The sequence below is a fragment of the Bos indicus genome, chromosome 8 (genome assembly GCF_029378745.1).
Source record: "Bos indicus isolate NIAB-ARS_2022 breed Sahiwal x Tharparkar chromosome 8, NIAB-ARS_B.indTharparkar_mat_pri_1.0, whole genome shotgun sequence".
Classification (NCBI taxonomy): Eukaryota; Metazoa; Chordata; class Mammalia; order Artiodactyla; family Bovidae; genus Bos; species Bos indicus.
In genome coordinates this window covers 4,436,463-4,463,191 of record NC_091767.1, presented here as the reverse complement: position 1 = coordinate 4,463,191, position 26,729 = coordinate 4,436,463, and the positions used below count along the sequence as shown (strand labels likewise).

The 26,729-nt window shown below is 38.4% G+C and overlaps 1 protein-coding gene across 1 annotated transcript in view; it reads right to left on the bottom strand.

Annotated features, from left to right (window-relative positions):
• GALNTL6 (polypeptide N-acetylgalactosaminyltransferase like 6) overlaps nucleotides 1–26,729 on the bottom strand; it is a 1,502,749-nt gene that overhangs the window by 865,638 nt on the left and 610,382 nt on the right. Inside the window, exon 3 of the mRNA XM_019965771.2 lies at nucleotides 15,609–15,747. Coding sequence (XP_019821330.1) covers nucleotides 15,609–15,747 — 139 coding nt within the window. The remainder of the gene's footprint in view (nucleotides 1–15,608; nucleotides 15,748–26,729) is intronic.

Here is a 26,729-nt window from a genome sequence, read left to right as displayed (position 1 = left end):
TTCATCAAGAGACTCTTTAGTTATTCTTTGCTTTCTGCCACAAGGGTGATGTCATCTTCGTATCGAGGTTACTACTGATAGCCTCTCCCTTCTCCAAAAGATCTTCATAACCCAGGGATCGAAAACAGGTCTCCTCCATTACAGGCAGATTCTTTACCAGCTGAGCCACAAGGAAAGCCCATGATATGACTTACCATGTTTTACTTAACCAGTGACTTACTGATAAACAGCTGGGTTGTTGCCACCTTTTGACTATTATGAATAATGCTCCTATAAACATTCATATGTGACTTCTGTGTAGACATGTTTTCATTTCCCTTTGGTGTATTCTTGATGGTAGAATTTCTGGGTCATATGGTAACTGTGCTTAATTGTTAGAGGAACTGCAAGCATATTTTCTAATGCACTCACACTACTTTACATTCCCACTGTTAGCGTACAAGGGTTCTACTTTCTCCACATCATCACCAACATTTATTATTTGACTTCTTAGGTGGCGCTAGTGGTAAAGAATCTGCCTGCCATTGCAGGAAACACAAAAGACTCGGGTTTGATCCCTGGGTCAAGAAGATTCTCTGGAGGAGGAAATGGCAACCCATACCACTCTTCTTGCCTGGAGAATCCCATGGACAGAGAGCCTGGAGGCTAGTCTATGTGGTCACAGAGTGTCGCACATGACACTAAGCAACAAGCACACACAGTGGCTGTGAAGTAGTAACTCATTTTTGTTTGGATACGTATTTCCCAGATGACTGGGCTTCCCTGTGGCTCAGACAATAAAGAATCCACCTGCAGTGCAGGAGACCTGGGTTCGATCCCTGGGTTGGGAAGATCCCCTGGAGAAGGGAATGACAACACACTTCAGTACTCTTGCCTGGAGAGTTCCAAGGACACAGGAGCCTGAGGGTTACAGTCCATGGGGTCACAAAGAGTTGGACACAACTGATCGACTAACACTTTCTTCTTTTTTTTCCTAGATGACTAAAGGCATTGAGCATTTTTCATGGATGTATTGGCTGTTTCCATATCTTCCATGAAGAAATGAGTATTCAGATCATATGCCTATAGTTTAACTGGGTCATTGGTCTTTTTATTATTAAATTATAAGTTTTTATATATTCTAGATACAAATTTCTTATCAGACACACAATTTGCAAATATTTCTCCACTACTGTGGGTTGTCATTTTGCATTCTTGATGGTGTCCTTTAAGGCATAAAAGTTTGATGCATTAATTTTGACAAAGGTCAATTTATCTATTTCTTTTGTTCCTTATGCTTTTGGCATGATGCACAAGAACATGCTCAGTCATTCAGCTGTGTCAGACTCTTTGCAACCCCATGGTCTGTAGCCCACCAGCCTCCTCTATCCATGTGATTTCACAGGCAAGAATACTGGAGAGGAGTGCTATTTCCTCCTCCTGGGGATCTTCCTGACCCTGAGATTGAACCCCTCTCTTGTGTCTCCTGCATTGCAGGTGGATTCTTTACCCTAATCTGAGCCATCAGAAAAGCCTTTATCAAATCATAGGTCATGATGATTTACTTCTGTGTTTTCTTCTGAGGTCATTGATACGTTTTATGCTCACCTTCTGTGGTAGTTGGTAAAGAATCTGCCTGCAAAGAGGGAGACCTGGGTTCGTTCCCTGGATTGTAAAGATCCCTGGAGAAGGGAAAGGCTACCACTCCAGTATTCTGGCCTGGAGAATTCCATGGACTGTATAGTCCATGGGATCACAAAGAGTAGGACAGGACTGAGTGATTTTCACTTTCGCTTTCTTTTTTTTGTGGTCTGAGTTAAGGGTCCAACATCTTTCTTTTACATGTGGTCTCCTGGTTGTCCAAGTACCATTTGTTTAGAAGATTATTTGTTCCACATTAAACGGTTTTGGCACCCTTGTCAAAAAATCAATTTGTCCAGGACATATGGAAGTATTTCTGGACTCTCAATTATACTCTATTCATCTATATATCTATCCACATACTACGCTGTATTGATTACTGTTGACATGCAATAAATTTGAAATCAGGAATTGTGTGTTATCCCATTTGTTTGCTGTTCTTCAGGATTGTCCTGGCTATGCTGGGTCCCTTGCAATTTCACATGAATTTTAGAATCAGCTTGTCAACTTCTAAAGAGAAGTCATCTGGGATTTGTATGAGAAATTCTCTCAATCTATAGCTCAGCTTTGAGTGTCCTGCTGAGTTAATATTAACTCTTCTGATTCACAAATATGGGATGCTTCTTCATCTCTTCCCTTTCATTCCACAATGTTTTGTAGTTTTCAAAGTATACGTTTCACATCTCTTTGTTCAGTTAATTCCTAAATATTTTATTCATTTTGATTTTATGGGGAATTGCTTTCTTTAAAGCTATGATCAGATTATTCACTGCAAGTGTATAAAAATAAAATGATTTTCATATATTGGTGTTATACCTGAGTACCTTGCTGACATTGCTTATTCGTTCTCTTAGCTTTCTCAGTGGATTCCCTATGGTTTTCTATATAACATTATGTCATCTGCCAATAGAGAAGTTGTAACTCTTCTTTTCTAATTTGGATCACTTTCCCTCTTTTTCTTGCCCAACTGTCTCAACTATAATCTATAGTACAGTGTTAAGTAGAAGCAGTGAGCCCAAATATTCATTTCACCTCATCATCTCAGGAGCAATGTATCCAGTCTTTCATCACTAACACTGATGCTGGCTTTTTAAAAATGGCCGATTATTCTACATTTCTTAAATAAATAAGCTGAATTATTAATCACTACCTCTTATCTCATTAAGTGAGATAAGAGTGATTAAGTGAGTGGAAATATAATAGTGTTAGTCACCCAGTCATGTCTGACTCTTTGCAACCCCCATGGACTGTAGCCCACAAGGACCCTCTGTCTATGGAATTCTCCAGGCAACAATACTGGAATGGGTTGTCATTTCCTTCTCCAGAAGATCTTCCTTACCCAGGGATTGAACCTGGGTCTCCAGAACTACAGGCATATTCTTTACTGTCTGAGGCACCAGGGAAGCCTGGAAACATAATAAAGAGGGAACAAATTTAGAATTCCTATAGTAAGATTAATCTTACTAAATCAGATCAGATCAGATCAAATCAGTCGCTCAGTCGTGTCCGACTCTTTTCGACCCCATGAATCGCAGCACGCCAGGCCTCCCTGTCCATCACCAACTCCCGGAGTTCACTCAGACTCACGTCCATCGAGTCAGTGATGCCATCCAGCCATCTCATCCTCTGTCGTCCCCTTCTCCTCCTGCCCCCAATCCCTCCCAGCATCAGAGTCTTTTCCAGTGAGTCAACTCTTTGCATGAGGTGGCCAAAGTACTGGAGTTTCAGCTTTAGCATCATTCCTTCCAAAGAAATCCCAGGGCTGATCTCCTTCAGAATGGACTGGTTGGATCTCCTTGCAGTCTAAGGGACTCGCAAGAGTCTTCTCCAACACCACAGTTCAAAAGCATCAATTCTTCGGTGCTCAGCCTTCTTCACAGTCCAACTCTCACATCCATACATGACCACAGGAAAAACCATAGCCTTGACTAGACAAACCTTTGTTGGCAAAGTAATGTCTTTGCTTTTGAATATGCTATCTAGGTTGGTCATAACTTTCCTTCCAAGGAGTAAGCGTCTTTTAATTTCATGGCTGCAGTCACCATCTGCAGTGATCTTACTGAATAGAATGCATCATTACATCAAATTTCCATTTTTCTTAAAGGAATTAAAATTGAGAATCTATTTCTGCTTCACAAACTTCTGCCAACTTTTTAATCATCTTTATCATGGTTTAAGATAACAAAGGACATACTTTGAAACTTAACAGATGTGATTCTGACGATGGCTTATTTTTTGTTTTGTTTTTCTGGATTTTCTCTGGATTTTTTTCTGTATTTATTCAATACCTAACAAATAATTAATATTTGTCATGTGATCAACATTACATTATGGGCTGATGATAGAAGAAAAGCAAAGTTTTATTGTCAGGGAGCCATTGTTCCAGTGGAAGACACTGTCCAAAATTTCCAATTCAAAATACAGTGTTAGTTACTCAGTTGTGTCTGACTCTTTGTGACCCTGTGGATTGTAACTTACCAGGCTCTTCTGTCCATGGGATTTCCCAGGCAAGAATACTGGAGTGGGTTGCCATTTTCTTCTCCAGAGGATCTTTCTGACCCAGGGATTGAACCCAGGTCTCTTGCATTGCAAGCATATTCTTTACCATTGGAGCCACCAGGGAAGCCCCATAATACAGTAGAATAAGTCTAAATACTGTGTATGTGCAATGTCCTATGAGAGTAACTAAAATCATCTGGCAAGCTGGTATCAAAGTAAATGAGATTAATTTTTCAAAAGAGAGCATTTTAAAATAAATACATTGTATTAATTTGAAAGACTGTAAAAAAATTAGAGATAACTTTGAAATATACAATAGTTGCTAATCAAGAAATGAGAGCACTTCCTTTGATGGCTCAGCTGGTAGAGTGGAGGACTGTAGTATATCCCAGTATAGTCATCCTTAGGTCACTGGTTTGATACTGGGTTGGAGGAAGAGTTAATGTTTTACTAACACAACATTGCCAATCAATTATACTCCAATAAAAATTATTTTAAAAAGCTTTTCATATGGAAAAAGGAAATGAGTGTACTTCAAGCATCTGTGACTTTAGCGTTTCACACTGAAGTTTCTATATGAATATCTTAATTTGTAAGTATATAACACAAGTAAGTAGGCATGGGATATCTACATAGACTCTGTTCTGCATGTTTGTTTTTTTTTCTTTTATTTATCTTAACATCATTATCAAACAGTAGACCAATACGGAAGTTATCATTATAAAAAACAGCTTTAGGCCTTTGCCTGTCATCATTTTAATAATTCTGATATTAACCATGTCTATGATGTAAGACAGGTTTCCCTGGTGGCTCAGTGGTAAAGGATCTGCCTGTCAAGCAGGATATGCCAGATACTCAGGTCTGATCCCTGCATTGGGAAGACCTCTGGGAGAAGGGAATAGGTATACCCTCCAGTATTCCTGCCTAGGAAATCCCATGAACAAGGAGCCTGGTGGGCTACAGTCCAGGGGGTCACAGAGAGTTGGATACAACTTAGCCAGTAAGCAACAACACATGATATGACACCATTTCTTTTGTTCAGTTATGGGAAAATCCCCATATCTAAACACTGTAACTCTTTCATCATTCAAATGCTGAAAAACAATAATCTCCTAAGACTGACTCCAAGATCAACTCTGATCTAGTTTGATGTCAAACTTCCAAAAATTAGTTGCACTTCTGTGAGTTCAATATTTTCTACTTTCCCAGTGAAAATTTAAAATTTGGATGACTTTATAGTCACACTAATCTGAAATACTGACTTTGTTACCAAGGTCACACATAACAGAAATAACTGCCTGAGTTTGAAGCACATTAGTATTTCCTAGTGATGTATTCACCACCACCGGTTCTAGAGACTGACTTTAGCAGTAGTGCCATGAAAGTTTGCAGTGATGACTGCATAGTGAAAACCCAGCAGTTTAACATTTATCTAAGTATGATTTTTCTGTATCACTGATATGGTAATGCAATCTCATATTTAGCTATTAGTTTTTTTAGTAAATGTGTTCCATTTGGAGCCTTATATATTGACACTTGAGGGTAACAAAATTACATACAATTAGAATTAAAAATACATATAATATAATCCTATGAATGTCTTCCCCAGTGGCTCAGGTGGTAAAGGCTCTGCCTGCAATGTGGGATTTTGGGGAGATCCCCTGGAGAAGGGAATGGTAATCCACTCCAGTATTCTTGACTGGAAAATCCCATGGACAGAGGAGCCTGGCAGCTGCAATTCATGGGGTCGCAAAAAGTCAGACATGACTGAGAGACTAACACAATCCTATGAATATATATATATATTTATGACTGAAATAAAGGTCCCATAAATGACAGTAATGACCAATCATGAATTTGTACTTGATTTTCTAGTTTCTTTCTATAATTTAAAAAGCAATTACAGATTCTTATTGATGTATGGCAGAAGCCAACACAATATTGTAAAACAATTAATCTCCAATTAAAAATAAATAAAAGTAAAAAGCAATTATGGGGACTTCCCTGGTAGTCCAGCGATTAAGACTTTGCATTCCAATGCAGGGGGTATGGGTTTGATCCCTGGTTGGGGATCTTAAGTTCCCACATGCCTGTGGCCAAAAAATCAAAAACATAAAATCAAAGCAATATTGTAATATATTCAATAAAGATATAAAAAAATAGTTTGCATAAGAAAAAAATCTTTAATAAAAAAAGCAGTTACATTTTGGTTGGGTCTTAATAAACTAATATATTGCAACTCATTGTAATTTCAACTTTTATATTTTTACCATAATTTGAAGCAGAATAACACAGTAATAAGCAACTAGGTTTTAGAGTTTGAAAACTCCGGTTTGGAGTCAAACGTACAATTGTGAGCAATGTTTACATTGAAAACGTTACAAGACATATTTAGGTCATGTCTAGAAGTTTTTGTGTGTGTGCACAACTTTCCCAAGGCCAGTCTTTCAGACCCCATGCCCTGTGTTTTCCTCTTTCCTCCTTTCAAAGCATCTGCTTTATGAGCTGTCATTCACTCCAAAGATTAAATGTCTGACAACTCTTCAACTGTTCTCTCTCCCTGGAGGATTTCACTTCAATACTATAACATTGTCAGTTACACTGATAAAAACTCTCCCATGTCTTTCAGGTTTTATTCAGTGGGAGAGATCCTTGTGTACATTTTCATTGTATTCTATCAAGGCTTTTCTTTCATGACCCTTAGAAACATACTAATGTGCTAATAGCTACGCTAGTTTGCATGAGGCCTCTATCAAAATTTACAATTAAAATAAAAGTCTCTCAGTTGTGTACATCTCTTTGCAACGCCATGGACTGCAGCCCTTCAGGCTCCCCTGTCCATGGGATTTCCCAGGCAAGAATACTAGAGTGGGTTGCCATTTCCTTCTCCAGGGGATCTTACAAGATCAGGGATCGGAATCACATCTCCTGCATTGGCGGGCAGGTTCTTTAGCATGGAGTCACCAGAAAAGTCCAACAGAAATTAATTTTTTAAAAGTGAAGTGCAATAAAACAAAACTGAATGACCGTTTTGAAAGGTTATTTCCTATCTGTTGATCCTGGTCATTCCTTTCTCAATATAAATTGTTCTTTTTTTTTTTTTTTCTTTTTCCAATCATGTTTTGACACATCCTAGGCTAGAGTAGCATTTGACTCAAAGGACACATTTCCTGCCTCTCTGGTGACAGCACTTTCACGTGATTGGAGGGCACAAGTCTTTTAGCGAAACTTGCTTCAGAATTCACTTGTCAACTTGTTGAAAGAAAACAATCAACTTCAGGAATAAACCATAATGAAAACATGAAAAGAAGCCAGTGCCTTCTCAAATTTTCTTTTGAATGTGAATGTTCAGAGTAGCTTTATTTATCGTAGCTCCAAACTGGAAGCAAACCAAATGTCCATGGACTGGTGACTAGGTAACAATCCATATGACAGGATTTTACTCAGTAATAAAGGGACAAACTACTGATATGTGCAACAACAGGGATTAATCTCAAAGACACTGTGCTAAATGAAAGATGCCAGACACAAAAAGCTACATGTTGCATGATTCTATTTGTAGAATATTCTAGAAAAGGCAAAAATTTAGGGACAGAAGTCAGATCACTGCTGGTTGAGGGATAGAAGAAGGGGAGATTTCTTGCAAAGGGGACATGGGGAACTTTGGGGGTGAATGAAATGTTTGATGTCTCAATTTTAGTGATGGTTACCCGGTTCTACATATTTGTCAACAACTCCCCAACTTTTAAGTAGCCTTGAATCTATGAAATTTTAAGAAAATCCTTGCACACTATTATATGATTAACCTCAAACATCTCTGTGAATAAATTCTAGCATTCAATAGCTCAGAGTTACAGCAGCCAAATCATATTTTTCTATTTCATGTGAAATTAAATATCATTCTATCACTTTCACTGCACTATAGTTAAAATAAACTGGACACACATAATTATTTTTCCTAATAAACTCAAGAAGACTCTTGAGAGTCCCTTGGACTGCAAAGAGATCAAACTAGTCAATCCTAAAGGAAGTCAACCCTGAATATTCATTGGAAGGACTGATGTTGAAACTGAAGCTCCAATATATTGGCCACCTGATGTGAAGACCCTGCTCATTTTAACAGACCTTGATGCTGGGAACGATTGAGGGCAGGAGGAGAAGGGGACCATAGAGGATGAGATGGTTGGATGGCATCACTGACTCAAAGGACGTGAGTCTGAGCAAACTCTGAGAGTTAGTGAAGGACAGGGAAGCCTGGCATGCTGCAGTCCATGGGGTTGCAAAGAGTCAGAATAGTGACTAAATAGCAAGAAAATAAACTCAAAGTTGACTCACAAAATTTAATTATATTTACAATTTATATTTTCAAATTGTAATTCACTTGATCTCTTTATATTTTATCTCCTCATGATATGAATGGAAAAGGAAAGGAATCAGAGGGATAACCATCAGAAGAAAAAGAAATAACTGAATGGATCACAGTAAACCTGGCACCAATTTTAAATATCTTAAATACTCAGAGAAAAAAAGCTAGCACCCTGTTAGTAAACTGGATATGTAGAAATTCAAAATGACCATTGCTTGGTTCAGCACACAGTCCAAGTCAAGATATTTAACTCTTCAGTCATTATTATGCAATATAAATTACTCAAAATATGTATATATACAGAATCAACCTTTCTTCTTGTATACAAAGTATTGATCAACACTCTGCCCAGGTCATCCAGGGGAGGGGGAGGTTGTTTCCCTCCATAAATGGTCCCAGCTGTTAGAGAAGTACCCAGCCTCTCTCCATCCTCCCACACATCCCCTCTAGGAGAAAGAAAGTCACAAGATTGCTGAATTAGAGTTATGGATCTTATGCTTGGCTCAGCTTCTGCTTCAGTTTTCTGCATGGGAACCCACTGTGGTGCACAGATCAGACATCTCTTTCTGCCCCTGAGGCCCTAAGCTCTACAGCTGTCATCTGTGCTCAGTCATGTCCGACTCTGTGCGACCCCATGGACCGTAGTCCACCAGGCTCCTCTGTCCAGGGGATTATTCAGGCAAGAATACTGGAGTGGGTTGCCATGACCTCCTTCAGGGGAATCTTCCTGACCCAAGGATCAAACCCAGGTCTCTTGCACTGCAGGCAGATTCTTTACCACTGAGCCACCATGGAAACTCACAATTGTCCTGGGGTTGTCAACAATGTCAGTGACTGGAAGGCTGAATGCACGTCCTTCTGGAATTTGGTATTAGGAACTGCACTTGTCCCAGGTCTAAACCACACCCACCAATAAATCCGGTCAGTAATAAAGATAACAGTTTACTTGCAAACCACTTCTGGGACAGTCTCTCCACTGGTTCTGAAATTATACAGGGAACACAGTTAGGATAGGAAGCCTGATACAAACGCAACACTGCTGAAAGCAATCACACTATGATACCATGACAAGAAGTGTTAAAACTTCCTCTAAGTTTTCTCAAGAGATGCGATCTCTCAGAATTTTCTCCTCAAATCCAGTATCTTGCTTGTTATCAAAGGCATGAAGCCAAAACCTCCTTATCTTGACATATAGGTTAAAGGAAAAGGAAAGACACAATTCAGAGTAGAACTATATGCATGTGTGTATGCTTAGTCTCTCAGTTGTGTCTGACTCTTTGCAACCCCATGGAGCCTGCCAGGCTCCTCTGTCTATGCGATTTTCCAGGCGAGAATGCTGGAGTGGGTTGCCATGCCCTCTTCCAGGGGATCTTCCTGACCTATGGGTCAAATCCATGTCTCCTGCATTGGCAGGGCAATTATTTACTGCTAAGCCATCTGGGAAGCCTCAAAGTAGAACTACTTTAATTCAAAATATCTCACCTACTCAGGCACATTATAAGTACACTATAATTAATGTGGATGCATGTGGAATGTGTATCATGATATTTTCATCACAGCAAGAAATGAAACCTTACATAAATGATGTGTTTACCTGAATTCTCTGCAAAGCTGACCTCAACTCTCCTATTATACCTCCTAACTCGATATGTGTTCTCTGGTGGCTCAGATGGTAAAGCATCTGCCTGCAATGCAGGAGACCTGAGTTCGATCCCTGGGTCAGGAAGACTCCTGGAGAAATGGCAACCCACCCCAGAATTCTTGCCTGGGAAATCCCATGGACAGAGTAGCCTGGTGGGCTACAGTACATGGGGTCACAAGGAGTCAGGCATGACGGAGCAACTAACACACTATGTATCCTAATCTAATGTACTTCCTCTTCCCTCACGTGTAATTTCTTGTTACATACGTTAATTTTAGCATGGTGTGGAAGACTTGTGGTAACTGCTAACACATGCACTCATATCCAGGGAGTAATATTTGCTTAAATATTCTTCAGTTTTATCTTGCTAACAATTAACTCATGTATACGTTTATCAGTTTCTTTTCTATGCAGGCCATCCTTCCATGATTGCCTTTTTCCTTATTTTATATGTACTGTGTACTGTAAATGTATGTTTTAAAGTCAAAATAAGATGTTCTATATCATAAAGTTGTGACATTCAAATGGGTTACTGAATAAAAAGGAAATGCACAATCAAAATATAAGTGGCAATATGGTTGCCAGGGGGCAAGGATCAGGAGAAGGGATAGTCAGGGAATTTGGGATGGACATGGACACATTGCTATATTTGAAACGGATAACCAACAAGGACCTACTGTATCACATGGAACTCTGCTCAATTTGCAGGGAATGGTTACACGCATATGGCCCTCCACTATGCACCTGAAAATGTTAAACATTTGTTAATCTGCTATACTCTAATATATAGCAGATTATGCTGCTGCTAAGTTGCTTCAGTCGTGTCAGACTCTGTGCGACCCCATAGACAGCAGCCCAACAGGCTCCTCTGTCCATGGGATTTTCCAAGCAAGAGTACTGGGGTGGGTTGCCATTTCCTCCTCCAATGCATAAAAGTGAAAAGTCAAAGTGAAGTCGCTCAGTCATGTCCAACTCCTAGCGACCCCATGGACTGCAGCCCACCAGGCTCCTCTGTCCATGGGATTTTCCAAGCAAGAGTACTGGGGTGGGGTGCCATTGCCTTCTCCAATAGCATATTATAGTGCTATATTATAGAGGTGGAGAAAAACTAAAGTCTGTAAAATGAAGCCAGGCCAGCCAGTGACTGCCATATGCCATGCAGAAGCTCTCATTGTAAAGTTCTTATGGACATTGCATTAGGTACAGTGGGAAGATGCTCTAATGACAGGAGAAACTCAGGTTTCTCTCAGATTGATCCCAAGTACAGGTGAAGAAGCAACAGTTAGAACCAGACATGGGGAAAACAGACTGGTTTTAAATTCTAAAAGGAGTACAACAAGGCTGTATATTGTTACCCTGCTTATTTAATATATGCAGAGTACATCATGTGAAATGCCAGGCTGTCTGAAGCACAAGATGGAATCAAGATTGCTGGGAGAAATATCAATAACCTCATGTATGGAGATAACATGACCCTTTTGGTAGAAACCAAAGAGGAACTAAAGAGTCTCTTGATGGAGATGAAAGAGGAGAGTGAAAAAGCTGGCTTAACATTCAAAAAATGAAGATAATGGCATCTGGTCCCATCACTTCATGGCAAATATATGGGGAAACAATGGAAACAGTGACAGGCTTTATTTTTGGGGGCTCCAAATTCACTGCAGATGGTGACTGCAGCCATGAAATTAAAAGATGCTTGCTTCTCGGAAGAAAAGCTATAACAAACCTAGCTGCTGCTGCTGCTGCTGCTGCTAAGTCACTTCAGTCATGTTTGACTCTGTGCGACCCGTGAGATGACAGCCCACCAGGCTCCCATGTCCCTGGGATTCTCCAGGCAGGAACACTGTAGTGAGTTGCCATTTCCTTCTCCAATGCATGAAAGTGAAAAGTGAAAGTGAAGTCGCTCAGTCGTGTCTGACTCTTAGCAACCCCATGGACTGCAGCCTACCAGGCTCTTCTATCCATGGAGAGCTTATTAAAAAGCAGGGACATTACTTTGCCAACAAAGGTCCATCTAGTCAAAGCTATGGTGTTTCCAGTAGTCATGCATGGATGTGAGAGTTGGATTATAAAGAAAGCTGAGTGTCAAAGAATTGATGCTTTTGAACTGTGGTGAGGGAGAAGCTCTTGAGAGTCCCTTGGACTGCAAGGAGATCCAACCAGTCCATCCTAAAGGAAATCAATCCTGAATATTCACTGGGAGGACTGATGCTGAAGCTGAAGCTCCAATACTTTGGCCATTTGATGCAAAGAACTGACTCACTGGAAAAGACCCTGATGCTGAAAAAGATTGAAGGCAGGAGGAGAAGGGGAGGACAGAGGATGAGATGGTTGGATGGCATCACTGACTCGATGGACATGAGTTTGAGCAAGCTCCAGGAGTTGGTGATAGACAGCGAAGCCTGGCATGCTGCAGTCCATGGGGTTGCAAAGAGTCAGACATGACTGAGTGACTGAACTAAACTGATTACTGGAGTAGTGAAACAATGATGCCAAAGAATATGTTCAGTTTTATGCTAGTGAAGAAGTAAATAACAGGACAAATAAAAGTGCTGTCCGGATTGGGATTTCTGTTATAATCCATGTTCTAAATAGTTCTAGTCTTCACAGTAGACTAGATTTGTGCACTACGCATGTCGCAACACCTAGAATTATGAAACTTTTTGAGAACATGAGCAGGAATAGAGCACAAGCAAATACACAGAGAGTGATCTATAGTGTAGAACAGTGGATTTAGAACCACAATGATCTGTTTTGGAATGAAGATCTAGTTCAACAAAATTGCAAGACAATATTCCCTGATATTTTGCATTGCAAAATCCTAAGACACACAAAAAATAAACTCTGAGTAGTTGGATAAACTCAGCCAGTAGTTGGAATTGGTTGACTGCAAATGCAGTTTCTTAGACCTGTTACATTTGACTAGAAAAGTCATACAGATTCTGCATTCTCTTCCATAGATTCTGTTCATATAAACAAAATATGGTCCATAACCTGTAGCTTTGTTAAATTGAAAACACTGGAATCTGTGTCCAGCTGCTTTCCCATTTTCAAGGATAGAGTTGCGTTGCATGCTCTTGTAGTTATCTGTGCCTATATTTTGAGAAGCATAGCCAAGGTCAAAAGCACAGGACTTTAAACAGTGGGATCCCTGTAAGACTTTGTTTGGTTTCCAGATTCCAGCAGGTGGTACCTTGACAAAACCAGAGGCGGCATTTCACCTCCCCTCCTGCCTAGGTGAGAGCCATGCACAGGACTGAGCAAGGAGATGAGCTCTCCTGTATCTCACTCTTAACGTTTGCCTGGCATGCTTCTGCAATCTTCTGTTAAGATAGTTTGTTTTCCCTTTTTGTTATTATTTTACTAGATTACTGTCCTATTAGACATTCAAGCCTCAGGAAATAAGAATACCGTCACATACCATGTTTTAGCGACATTCTTCATCCCTAACATTTAAAAAACACCTTCCAATACTGTAAACATAGTAGTTCTGATAAAATTTTCAAAATGTCTTGTTTTCCATTTTTCCATTTTCTTTTCCATTATTGCCTAGGAATGTCTCTTCTGAAAAGGTAGTAGTTACCCTAAAAATACACTCTATGCAAAGAATGGGAATATCAACCTTCTTTTGACTTCAATGATTTCCTACACTGTTTCCATCTGCAAATCTTTCCACTTGCATAAACATAAAAAGATTGGAAGTGTGGGGGCGGGGGAGGAGGTGGATGGAAATTATGCTCTGAGGATATTATGCCAACAATGCAATTTAATGCATCTTTGATGGTGGGCAATTAGGTATTAAAATTTCTCATAACTAGAAACATTCTTGGTCAGTAGAAATTACCATAGATAATTTCAGGTGACAAGGGAATAATTTTGCTAGATAGAAGGCCTAGACAGTACAGAAAGCATTCAGTTTAGGGGAAAATTAATTTTTTCTTCACATGAATCCTTTGGTTAACCATATTAGAAAATGCAATTTCACATAAAACTGAAGGAGAAAACTGTTAAGTTTTTATATTTTAAAATAAAATCAATAAAGACAGAATATAGCAAAGCAACTAACAAACAGTTGTCCAAACCAGAATTCACTGATTTTTTGTTCCTAAAGGGCTAACTGCTTTTGCACACAGCTTTATTTAATGTACGTTATTGGTTTAATTTAGAGTCCTAGTCTTAAGGATGCCCTTAATCTTCTCTGATTTTTTTTTCTTTCACACCAGTGTTTCTAAAGGAGAACAAAATGCTGAGGTCAATATATTAGTTGGATAGATTTATCAAGTATGCAGGACAACACCACTGCTCCAAATTCTGATCACAGTCATGTTCTTGGCATACTTTGGGCATTGCATATGCTAAACAAGAAAATTGTAACAGACTAGAAAAAAGGTACGCTAAGCAAGGTCAGGATTAGCCAAGGGTGGACAGAGAGAAGGCTTTCCTCCAACTGTAGGTAATAGTCTCCTTGTTTCCACTGAGACTCTAATATTTAGCTTCAATTCAGTAAAAGCTGAATGCACTGTCAACTGACAAGCCACAAGCAATTCCTAAGTGACGGGAGTAACCAACCATTCCCTCGAGATGATGGATGTGTTCACTTCAGGCATTTTCTATAGAAAATGTAACGATAATGGCACTGATAACGGCTGACATGAGAAGGCAGCCAGTCCAAGGCATGCACCAGTAGGCAATTCTAACAGCACTAATCACTAAGGAAAATGTACACATCATACCCTATGTGATCAAAGGCAAAGGGACAGATGTCATCTGAGAGCATTTCAATGTAAACGGAGATCATACCACCAACTCAATAATGAAAATGGGTATTAAGCTTCTGAGCATCAAGAGTTAATCTTTTGGAATTTTAGAGGCTGTTTCAGGTTAAATAAAAAATACCGAAGATTATGTTGGTTGTCTGTTTTATATATAGTAATGGATATAGCACCAACTCCTAATTTATCTCTCCACACCCTTTCCCCTTTGGTAACTATAAGTTTCATTAAGAAAAAGAATCTGAAAAATAGTATACAGATAAATAAATGTATATATATAGATGTATAGCAAAGTAATTTGTCATATACATATATGCTATCCATCTGAAGCTATACGTGTAAATACAGACCATTTGTTGTTCAGTCGCTGAGTAATGTCTGACTCTTTTTGGACTCCATGGACTACAGCACATTAGGCTTCCCTGTCATTCACTGTCTCCTGGAGTTTGCTCAAATTCAATTCCATTGAGTCGATGATGCCACAGCAAAGTAATTCAGTCACTGAAGCTAACACAACATTGTAAGTTATCTATACCTCAATAAAACCCCCCAAACCCAAAAGTATATATAAAATAATGGAATATAAATGGCTTCTATAAAATTAATAGGTAAAGTTTTTAATTGTATAACTCACGATTATATACACGAAACATAATGAATCAAAAGAGACAAGGGACACCACCCTGCACATGGGCGAGTGGACACTCACTTGGCGTGCCGGATGTCTGGCAGGGACCTCTCTAGAGCAATGTTGTTGCTGACAAAAATATTGAAACCATTTTCCCTGTAAGCTGAGTCGTCGTGGTCCTCCTCAGTGAGGGGGTAAGGTTTTCCGTGTTCACCTTTCCCTATCAGGAGAAAAGAAAAAGGGATAAGTGTCTGCCTAAAAACCATTTCCACTTCTAGAGCAGATAATAGGATGTGAATGTGTTTCTTTAGTCTCTCTTGTTATTATGCTCCAGAGAATGCTCCAGCACCAAGATTTTATCAAATCATTATTTTATTTCATTTAGAGAAATGAAACATACTCATAATAAAAATAAGCAACACAGAAGTACAATCTCACCTCTCAGCAAAAACCACAGCTAAGAGCTTAAACATTTCTATGAAGACATATATACTGATAATATACATACTGCCTTATAATTTGATTTTATCAAACATAATTGAATTTAAAAAAAGGCAATACTTCATTTACTTCTGATGGTTGACATTATTCCATAGCCTTCCAATTTATAGTATTTGGTCAAAATATATTTCTAGGTTATTTTCAACTTTCTATATTGTTGCTGCTGCTAAGTCTCTTCAGTCGTGTCGGATTCTGTGCAGCCCCATAGATGGCAGCCCACCAGACTCCACCATCCCTGGGATTCTCCAGGCAAGAATACTGGAGTAGATGAACCAGAGGGATGGTACAGGGAGGGAGGTGGGAGTGGGGTTCAGGATGAGGAACACGTGTACACCCATGGTGGATTCATATGGATGTATGGTAAAACCAATACAATATTGTGAAGTAATTAGCCTCCAATTAAACTAAGTAAATTTAAATTAAAAAAAAAAAAAAAAAAGAATACTGGAGTGGGTTGCCATTTCCTTCTCCAATGCATGAAAGTGAAAAGTGAAAATGAAGTTGCTCAGTCATGTCCGACTCTTAGCAACCCCATGGACTGCAGCCTACCAGGCTCCTCTGGCCATGGGATTCTCCAGGCAAGAGTACTGGAGTGGGTTGCCAGTGCCTTCTCCATTCTATATTGTAAACAATCTTAATAAACATATTTGCTTGCTTAAGATTCCTAGGTATGTATACTTGGAAGAGGGAGGATAATTCTTGCAAATAAAGTTTCCAGAATATCTTTAGAGTTAGTAGATAGTTTTCTAACATCCCCAGAAGCATTACAGAATATTTTGAAATTTGCTGGTAAAAATACAGATTATTCAAACTTTAATTTCCCTTCTCTTGAGTAATAACAAAATTAATTTACATATATTTATCATCTGTATTTCTTACATTTTAAAACAGATTTTCAGAGATTTTTACAAGACAATCTGCATTTAAGAGCAATTTACATATTATGTTTGCTAAAGCTTTTTTAAGAACCCATGTTGTAAATATTTTCTAGGTTTATTTCATTTAAATCTAAGGCTTCTGTTTTCTGGTTCAGCCTGGAAGGAACTTGGAAAGTTCCTTTCTGTACTAACAGCAGATAAAAAGCTGAACAGACTCAACAACACTTTATGGATGCAGAAGAGAGGAGTAGACACAGGAGAGGAGAGACAGATGGGGAAGCAGGAGCCCAGGCTTACCAGAGGAAGACTCATGAGCAGAAATGCCAGGAACCAGTTGTCCAGGGTAAGAAATCTGAACTGTAATTGACAAATTGCTGGAGACTCAGAGCAGGCAAGCCTGAGAGGTAAAAGGTCTCCGAGGATTCAGTCATAGAGAGGCTCCAATTTTATTGTGACATTTATCTCCAGGAGCTCAACAAAGCTCCCAGAGTAGATACCAGAGAAAAATTCTCTTGTGTTCTTGGCAGGAGGAAGATAGAAGAAACCATTTTGAAATACACCTGGTTCTTCCCATCAACAAGGCCTGCCCTCTGCGGAACCTAGTTAACAGAGCTCACCTGCTCAGGTGTATCCTGCTGAGCATAATGGACCTAAGAGAAGGAAATTCCTGACTTGAGCCATGGTAACCATCCTGCCCAACCAAAGTGGGGAGGAAAATCCTGAATGCCCTCCCACACACCTCTACATCACATCATGAAAGGCGTGTTTACAGCAGTTTCTTTTACCAAGTACATCATGTCCAGCTTTCAAGGAAAACGAAAAATCACAGGGGATGTCAAAAAGGCAAAAAAAAAAGTCACAATATGAAGAAAGTAAGCATCAGAATTGAGCTTCTCGAGGTAAGAATACTGAAATGGTTTGACATTCCCTATTCCAGTGGACCATGTTTCATCAGAGATAAAAATAGTTAATCCTAAAGGAAAGAACCCTGAATATTCATTGGAAGGACTGATGCTGAAGCTGAAGCTCCAATACTTTGGCCATCTGATCGGAAGAGATAACTCATTAGAAAAAATACTGATGCTAGGAAAGATTGTAGGCAGGAGGAGGAGGCAGTGGAGGATGAGATGGTTGGATGGCATCACTGACTCAATGGATATGAATTTGAGCAAACTCTGGGAGACAGTGGAGGACATGGAAGCCTGGAGTGCTGTGCAGTCCATGGGGTTGCAAAGAGCTAGATATGACTCAGTGATTGAACAACAAGCATCAGAATGAGACACAGCAAGAATTGTGGAATGATCAGGCCAGGAGTTGAAAACAACTATGATTAATATGCTAAGGATTTAATGGACAAAGTAGACAGCATGCAAGAACAGATGGGCCATATAAACAGAGAGCTAGGAATTCTATGAAAGAACAAAATATAGACGCTAGTGATAAAAAAAGAAAAAACTTAACAGAAATTAAGAATGCTTTTGAGGGATTCCTCGTAGATGAGTACAGCTGAGGAAAGATCCTTTGAGCCAGAGGATTTAACAATAGAAACATCAAAATCCAAAGAGCGAACAGAACAAAAACTTGAGGAATAGAATATCCAAATACTGTGGTATTACTACAGAAGGTGTAACATAAACCCAATGGGAGGGCTTCCCAGGTGGCTCAGTGGTAAAGAGCACACCTGCTCATGCAGGAGACATGGAGACGCAGGTTTGATCCCTGGGTGAGCAAGATTCCTTGGAGGAAGAAATGACAACCCACTCCATTATTCTTGCCTGGAGAATCCCATGGACAGAGGAACCTGGCAGGCTACAGCACAGAAAATTGATACCTGATAATATCTGAAAAGACAATGACAGAGAATTTCCCCAAATGAATGTCAGACTCCAAACCACAAATCCCTGAAGATCAGGGTACACCTTACAGGCCAACTACCAAAACACTACACTGAAGCATATTATTTTCAAAATGAAGAAAATCAAAAGTAAAGAAAAAAATTTGAAAGAAAACAAGAGGAACAGTTTTGTAACCTATAGAGGAACAAAAATAAAATTTTATCCAACTTCTCTCCAGAAGCCACAGAAGCGAGAAGAGAGTGGAGTGAAATATTATATTGACAATTAAAGAACTGAGCAAAAAAAAAAAAAACCTACCCACCTAGAACTCCATCCTCTGTGAAACCACCCTTCAAAAGTGAAGGAGAAATAAAGGCCATCTCAGACAAACAAAAATGAAAGGAATTTGTTTCTATTAGACCTGCCTTGTGAGAAACATTAAAAAGTTCCATAAGGAGAAGGACAATGATATAGGTTATAAATGTGGATCTACATAAAACAAGAGCTTTGAAGAAAGAATAAAGGAAGGTAAAATAAAAAATAAAGCCTTTTCATTTTTCTTATTCTTAATAGAAGTTGGTTCAAAGTAGAATATTAACAATGTAATAGATTATATATGTTTATATATTATATTATTTCTGTGTTCATTATATAGACACACATATGCTTATGAAAAGTGGAACACAGGATAGCAATGATACAAGACATAGAAGGAAGGAATTAAAAATTAGGATCATTTTATGATTTTAAAGCATAACACTCCAGTTAAAATGCTGTAGTTTTATTTATAAGTGGAGTTGCATTAGCTGTAAATGTCCTGCAAACTTTAGGGCAATCACTAAAAAAAGTTACAAAGAAGCACAGCTGTCTGAGTCCATGTTATCTCAATTTTAAATTGATAGAGAAACAAGAAACTGTCAAGTGAGTTAACAACATTGTACTTTCTGTATATGAAATTGATATTTAAATAACACTTTTCTCCATTGATGTTTTTAAACAATGTTCAGCTCAGTTCAGTTAAGTCACTCAGTTGTGTCTGACTTTTTGTGACCCCAAGGACTGCAGCACACTAGGCCTCCCTGTCCATCACCAACTCCCAGAGTTTACTCAAACTCATGTCCACTGAGTCAGTGATGCCATCCAACCATCTCATCCTCTGTCATCCCCTTTTCCTCCTGCCTTCAACCTTTCCCAGCATCCAGGTCTTTTCAAATGAGTCAGTTCTTCACATCAGGTGGCCAAAGTATTAGAGTTTCAGCTTCATCATCAGTCTTCCCAATGAATATTCAGGACTGGTTTCCTTTAGGATGGACTGATTGGATCTCCTTGCTGTCCAAGGGACTCTCAAGAGTCCTCCAACACCACAGTTCAGAAGTAAGTAGCTGGAATATACCAGTATCAATATGTTCTTGTGATCACTTCAGCCCAAGAAAGCTGTGTAGTGTTTTAAAAATTGTAAAAATTATTGTGATGATTCATTTAGCAAAAAGAGTTGGACAGAAGGCTTTTCTTATGTATCAAAACTTGTTTATAACTTTGTCATCTATGTACCTAGAAAAAAAGTAAATAAATTTCTTTAGTTGAAAAAAAAAGAAGCATAACTGGTATACTAAGAAGTGGAGAAAAATGGTATCATATAAAATGCTCAGTTCAAAGCACAAAAGACAGAGAAGTATAAGACAAACAAGGAACAAGGACGACAAACAGAAAACAGCAATGAATAAGGTAGAGATTAATGAAAACTATATCAGTAATCACTGTGAATGTCAATGGCTTAATGCATCAATTACAAAGGATTATCCGAGTGGATCAAGATAAATCTAAGATTTTTTTCCATCCAGATTATTTTAATTTTTTTACATTGTTTCTTATTTACACATTACATTTATAGATAAATCAGGTCCTACTGTACTATTATTTTAAAAATTCATTCATGAATTCAGTTTTACTAACATTTTGTTTTGTTTTATTCATTAAAATTTTTGAACCATCTGGAACTTGTTCTGGTATGAGATGTGAGGAAAACATCACTTTATCATTAAACAAATGGCTAGGTGTTATAGGATTGATATTTAATGAATAATTTGTCATTTTCTTTCTTGCTTTAAAATGCCATATAAAAGTAAAAATAGAATTGCCATGCTGCTGCTGTCACTAAGTGCTTCAGTCGTGTACACCTCTGTGCAACCCCATAGACGGCAGCCCACCAGGCTCCACTGTCCTTGGGATTCTCCAGGCAAGAACACTGGAGTGGGTTGCCATTTCCTTTTCCAATGCATGAAAGTGAAAAGTGAAAGTGAAGTCACTTAGTCGGACTCTTAGTGACCCCACGGACTGCAGCCTAACAGGTTCCTCCATCCATGGGATTTTCCAGGCAAGAGTACTGGAATGCGTTGCCATTGCCTTCTCCAGAATTGCCATATGACCTAGCAATCCCACTTCTGGCCATAGATCTGAAAAGAGAAAAACTCTAATTTGAAAAGATAGGCTTCCCAATGTTCATATCAACACTATTTAAAATAGTCAAGATATGGAAAGAACCTAAATGCCCATTGACAGATGAATGGATAAAGATGTATGTAGTACACATATACAATGGGATAATACTCACCCAGAAAAAAGAACAAGATAGTGCCATTTACAGAGACACCGATGGGCCTAGAAACTGTCATACCAAGTGAAGTCAGAAAGACCAAAAAAAAAAAAAAAAAATTGTCTATTAACACATATATGTGGAATCTAGAAAATGATGGTACAAATGATGCTATTTGCAAAGCAGAAATAAAGATACTGATGTAGAGAAGAAATACATGGACAGTGAGAGGGAAAGGGTGGGGTGGGGTGAGTTGGGAGATTGGGATTGACATATATACACTATTGATACTGTGTATAAAATAGATAACTAATGAGAACCTACTGTGTATATAGCACAGGAAACTAGGTGCTCTGTGGTGACCTGAATGGGAAGCACAAAAGGAAGGGGGGAATACATGTTTACAAACAGCTGATTCATTCTGCTGTACAGTGGAAAATAAGACAATATTATAAAGCAACTAAACTCCAATAAAAATTCATTAAAAAATCTAGCCTTTGATAAATCAAGCCTTTGATAATCAAGCCTTTGATAAAATTTAATTTTTTGGAGAGGTTTTTCATAATCAATACATCTTAAACCATCATACACAGCACTCCACACCCTCTCTAGATCCCAAATCTGCTTTTATATATATATAAGCTATATATAGCTTGCTATTCTACATTTATGTTTTTGCCTGTTAATCAGCAATCTTCCAATTGGGATAGAAGCTTCATGCAAGTAGGGCCTTTCTTTTGTGTCCCCAAATATCCCCAGGACCTGGAAGAGTGCCTGCCACATAGCAGATAACCTAATAAACATTTTTGAGCCTTATACAGATAAGGAAGTGATAAAATTTGGGTTCATTGAACGTGAAAGTATAAGTGTTTGTCACTCAGTCATATCTGACTCTTTTTGACCCCATGGACTGTACAGCCTACCAGGCTCCCCTGTGCATGGGATTTCCCAGGCAAGAATACTAGAGTGGATTGCCATTTCCTCCTCCAGGGGATCTTCCCGACCCAGGGATTGAACCCGCGTCTCCTGCATTGCAGGCAGATTCTTTACCATCTGAGCCACCAGGGGAGAAATAAAGATACTTATGTATTTATTCAAAACCACATATTAAGCAACTTCTCTGAGACAGGGGCTGGGGATTAAATGATGAACATCAGAGTTATTACCTATGATATCATGTTTAACAGAAACATTTTAAAAAAGCAGATCATTGTGGTTAAAAAAGAAGGGTGATCGTCCATGAGTTCCTGGGGGGATGGACAATGTCTTGCTATCTATGAGTCTATAAGTCTTAGTACAGTACTGATCACGTGGCTTGCCCCACAGCATTTCTGTGAGATGAATACATGGGGAGATGAATGAATGCACTTAATTAATTAATGCATGAGGAATGTCTCTCAGTGATATGGGACCTCTCCGTAGAGGTAAGGAAGGCAAAATGTAAACAGGCAGAAGTGTCACAGGCGTGGTTCAGAGACCTGAGAGTGTAAAGTGTGACTAGGAAATCAAGCTAAGTTTTGTTATGGCCGGAGTTGGAGGCTTGGGTGGAAAGGTGGTGAATTGTTGGTTCTCAATTATTCTGAAAGTGATAAAAGTCCTAATTAGAGTGCAATAAATCAATAATCCATACTAGAATCTCTAGGGTGACAGTTAAAAACCTCGTAGGAATGCACAACACAAAACCTAACCAAGGAAAAACATGAAATAATAAAATGGACTATTTAGGTGACAAAAGATTCCAGAACTTACTCATCTTACAACTCACAGTTTGTATTGTTTGACCAATATCTCTCCACTTCCTTCAACCCTAGCCAGTCGTTATCACCACTTCATTTTTTCTCTATGGACTAAGGATTTTTACATTGATATATAAAGTGATATCACTGAGCATTTGTCTTCTCTGCCAACTTATTTTGATTAGCATTTACAACAGGTTATTCTTCACCTATCAGAAAGAAGGAAATCCTTCTATTTGAGACAATGTGAATAGACCTTGAGGGCATTACATTAAAATGAAAAGGAAAACTCCAGACCTACATGGATTCCCTGATGAATTTATTTTTCCAAACGTCAAAGTGAAAAATAGTGCCATCTTTACAGGAATATTTTTAGAAAAGAGAGACTCTAAAATATCTTTTTAGAGTATCAGCATAAGCCTGATATCAAAACCAGGTAAGAGTATTATAGGAAAGGAAAATATCAGATCTATGTCTCTCAGGAATATAGATGAAAAAAAAAAAACTTAACAAAAGATTAGCAAAATGAATCTACCAATATTTTAAAAGACAGCTTATAATGACCAACTGGGATTTATTCCAGCAATACAGTGTTGACTTAACATTCAAATTCATCAATATAAGTCACATTGAGGAATAGGTCATATTATTTCAATATTTTAAAAAAATCATTTGATAAAACTCAACACTAATGGAAATTTCCAGTAATCTAGGAACAGAAGGGGACTTTAAATATGCAACAAAGGGTAACCACAAGAACAATGTGGCAAATATCATACATTATTGGTGAAGCAGAACACTTTCCACACCGAGGCTGAAAACAGGAAAATGTCAAGTGTTTTTACCTCAACTCAATCTGCAATCTTGATCCTATCTACCTGGGGCAATCAAGAGAAATGTCTTTAAGAAGAAATAAGAGCTGTAAATACTGTAAAGGAAGAATAAAGACTAATTCACTTTAAATGACACGAATGTATACTGAAAAAAGAGACAACACTGGAAAACCATGAAAACTGATGTAACTTGGTCAGTGTTTACTGACGAAGGTCAATATAGAACCAACTCTTAATGCACTAACAACAAAGTTGAAATACACTTTTTAAAATAACATGAAAATATCAATTACCTAGGAATAAACCTAACAAAACATGCACAAGGTTGCTCCCCATACTGGCAATATAGGAAACACCGCTGAAAGAAGTTAATGAATAACTAAATAATTGGAGTAACAGAGCATGATCTTGGATTGGAAGAGGTATCTTTAAGTGGTCATTCTCAAGGAACTGATCACTAGTCTATAAAGTAATCCAAGTTAAAATCTTGGGAGTGCTTGCTTCCTTACTGGTGGCAATGTTATTGTGTGTGTAATTGGGATGTTTTATGTAGTGAGATGAGCTGAATTAAACACGTATTTGGAAGTGCAAAATAGCTAGAACACTTACCACAATGTTAAAGGAGTACACAGCTGGGGAAAACTAAAACTATACACATTGGGTTACAGAATAAAACTGACTTGGTTACCTAAAAACTTATATTAATAATAACCATTCATTGTTGGTAATAACATTACATCTCCATTGTCTGATTATGGAAACTTCATTTTTAAAAAGAATACTTGCCAGAGATATGGGTATTTTTTATATTAAAAACCTTACCTGTATTTTGATTTAGGCTATAAGGAGTTAAGTAGCAAGAAGTATTTACATTCATTCTGAGCACAGATCTTTAAAGTGGAGCTGAAATGTCTATTTAGTTCTTTGGCCCATTTTTTGATTGGGTCATTTATTTTTCTGGAGTTGAGCTGTAGGAGTTGCTTGTATATTTTTGAGATTAGTTGTTTGTCAGTTGCTTCATTTGCTATTATTTTCTCCCATTCCGAAGGCTGTCTTTTCACCTTGCTGATAGTTTCCTTTGATGTGCAAAAGCTTTTAAGGTTAATTCGGTCCCATTTGTTTATTTTTGCTTTTATTTCCAATATTCTGGGAGGTGGGTCATAGAGGATCCTGCTGTGATGTATGTCAGAGAGTGTTTTGCCTATGTTCTCCTCTAGGAGAAATAGACATTTCTCCAAAGAAGACATACAGATGGCTAACAAACACATGAAAAGATGCTCAACATCACTCATTATCAGAGAAATGCAAATCAAAACCACTATGAGGTACCATTTCACACCAGTCAGAATGGCTGCGATCCAAAAGTCTACAAATAATAAATGCTGGAGAGGGTGTGGAGAAAAGGGAACCCTCTTACACTGTTGGTGGGAATGCAAACTAGTACAGCCACTATGGAGAACAGTGTGGAGATTCCTTAAAAAACTGGAAATAGAACTGCCTTATGATCCAGCAATCCCACTGCTGGGCATACACACTGAGGAAACCAGAAGGGAAAGAGACACGTGTACCCCAGTGTTCATCGCAGCACTGTTTATAATAGCCAGGACATGGAAGCAACCTAGATGTCCATCAGCAGATGAATGGATAAGAAAGCTATGGTACATATACACAATGGAGTATTACTCAGCCATTAAAAAAGAATACATTTGAATCAGTTCTCACGAAGTGGATGAAACTGGAGCCTATTATACAGAGTGAAGTAAGCCAGAAGGAAAACAACAATACAGTATACTAACGCATATATATGGAATTTAGAAAGATGGTAACAATAACCCTGTGTACGAGACAGCAAAAGAGACACTGATGTATAGAACAGTCTTATGGACTCTGTGGGAGAGGGAGAGGGTGGGAAGATTTTGGAGAATGGCATTGAAACATGTAAAATATCATGTATGGAACGAGATGCCAGTCTAGGTTCGATGCATGATACTGGATGCTTGGGGCTAGTGCACTGGGATGACCCAGAGGGATGGTATGGAGAGGGAGGAGGGAGGAGGGTTTAGGATGGGGAACACATGTATACCTGTGGTGGATTCATTTTGATATTTGGCAAAACTAATACAATTATGTAAAGTTTTAAAATAAAATAAAATTTAAAAATAAAAGAAAAAAAATAAATTATTATAAAGAGAAAAAAAAATAAAGTGGAGCTGATATAAATCTATATACATGAATTGATGTTGTTGATAAGGATTTGCTCTGAAAGAAATTAAGAATTGCTTATGTCTAAAATGCTTCCCATGTTTTTCAGTGGTAAAGAATCCGCCTGCCAATTCAGGAGATGTGGGTTTGATCCCTGGGTTAGTAAGATCCCTGGAGAAGGAAATGGCAACCCACTCCAGTATTCTTGCCTGGAGAATCCCATGGACAGAGTAGCCTAGTGGGCTACAGTCCATGGGGTCACAAGGAGTTGGACACAACTTAGCAACTAAACAACAAAATGTCTAAAAGAGACACATTTATAAAGAAATCTTAGTGTTCTATCATTTTTCAGCTTTAATATGATCTTGGGGAGAGGCTGTATTTCCTAATTATGTAGTTATTCTTTGAATTATCATAAAAAGCTTCATTGTCTTCAGACAACACAGGAGAAATTATGTTAAGAAATATTTTGCCTCAACATCCCAACCATTTAAAAGCTTATTTAACTTAATTCATCACTGGTGCACACTGGTTTTACCTACACAGTTACAAATATAAAATTTTCTTAATCCTTAAGGTCTAATGATAAGTAGGACTAAGTTTTGTTCAGAAAGTATGTGTAAC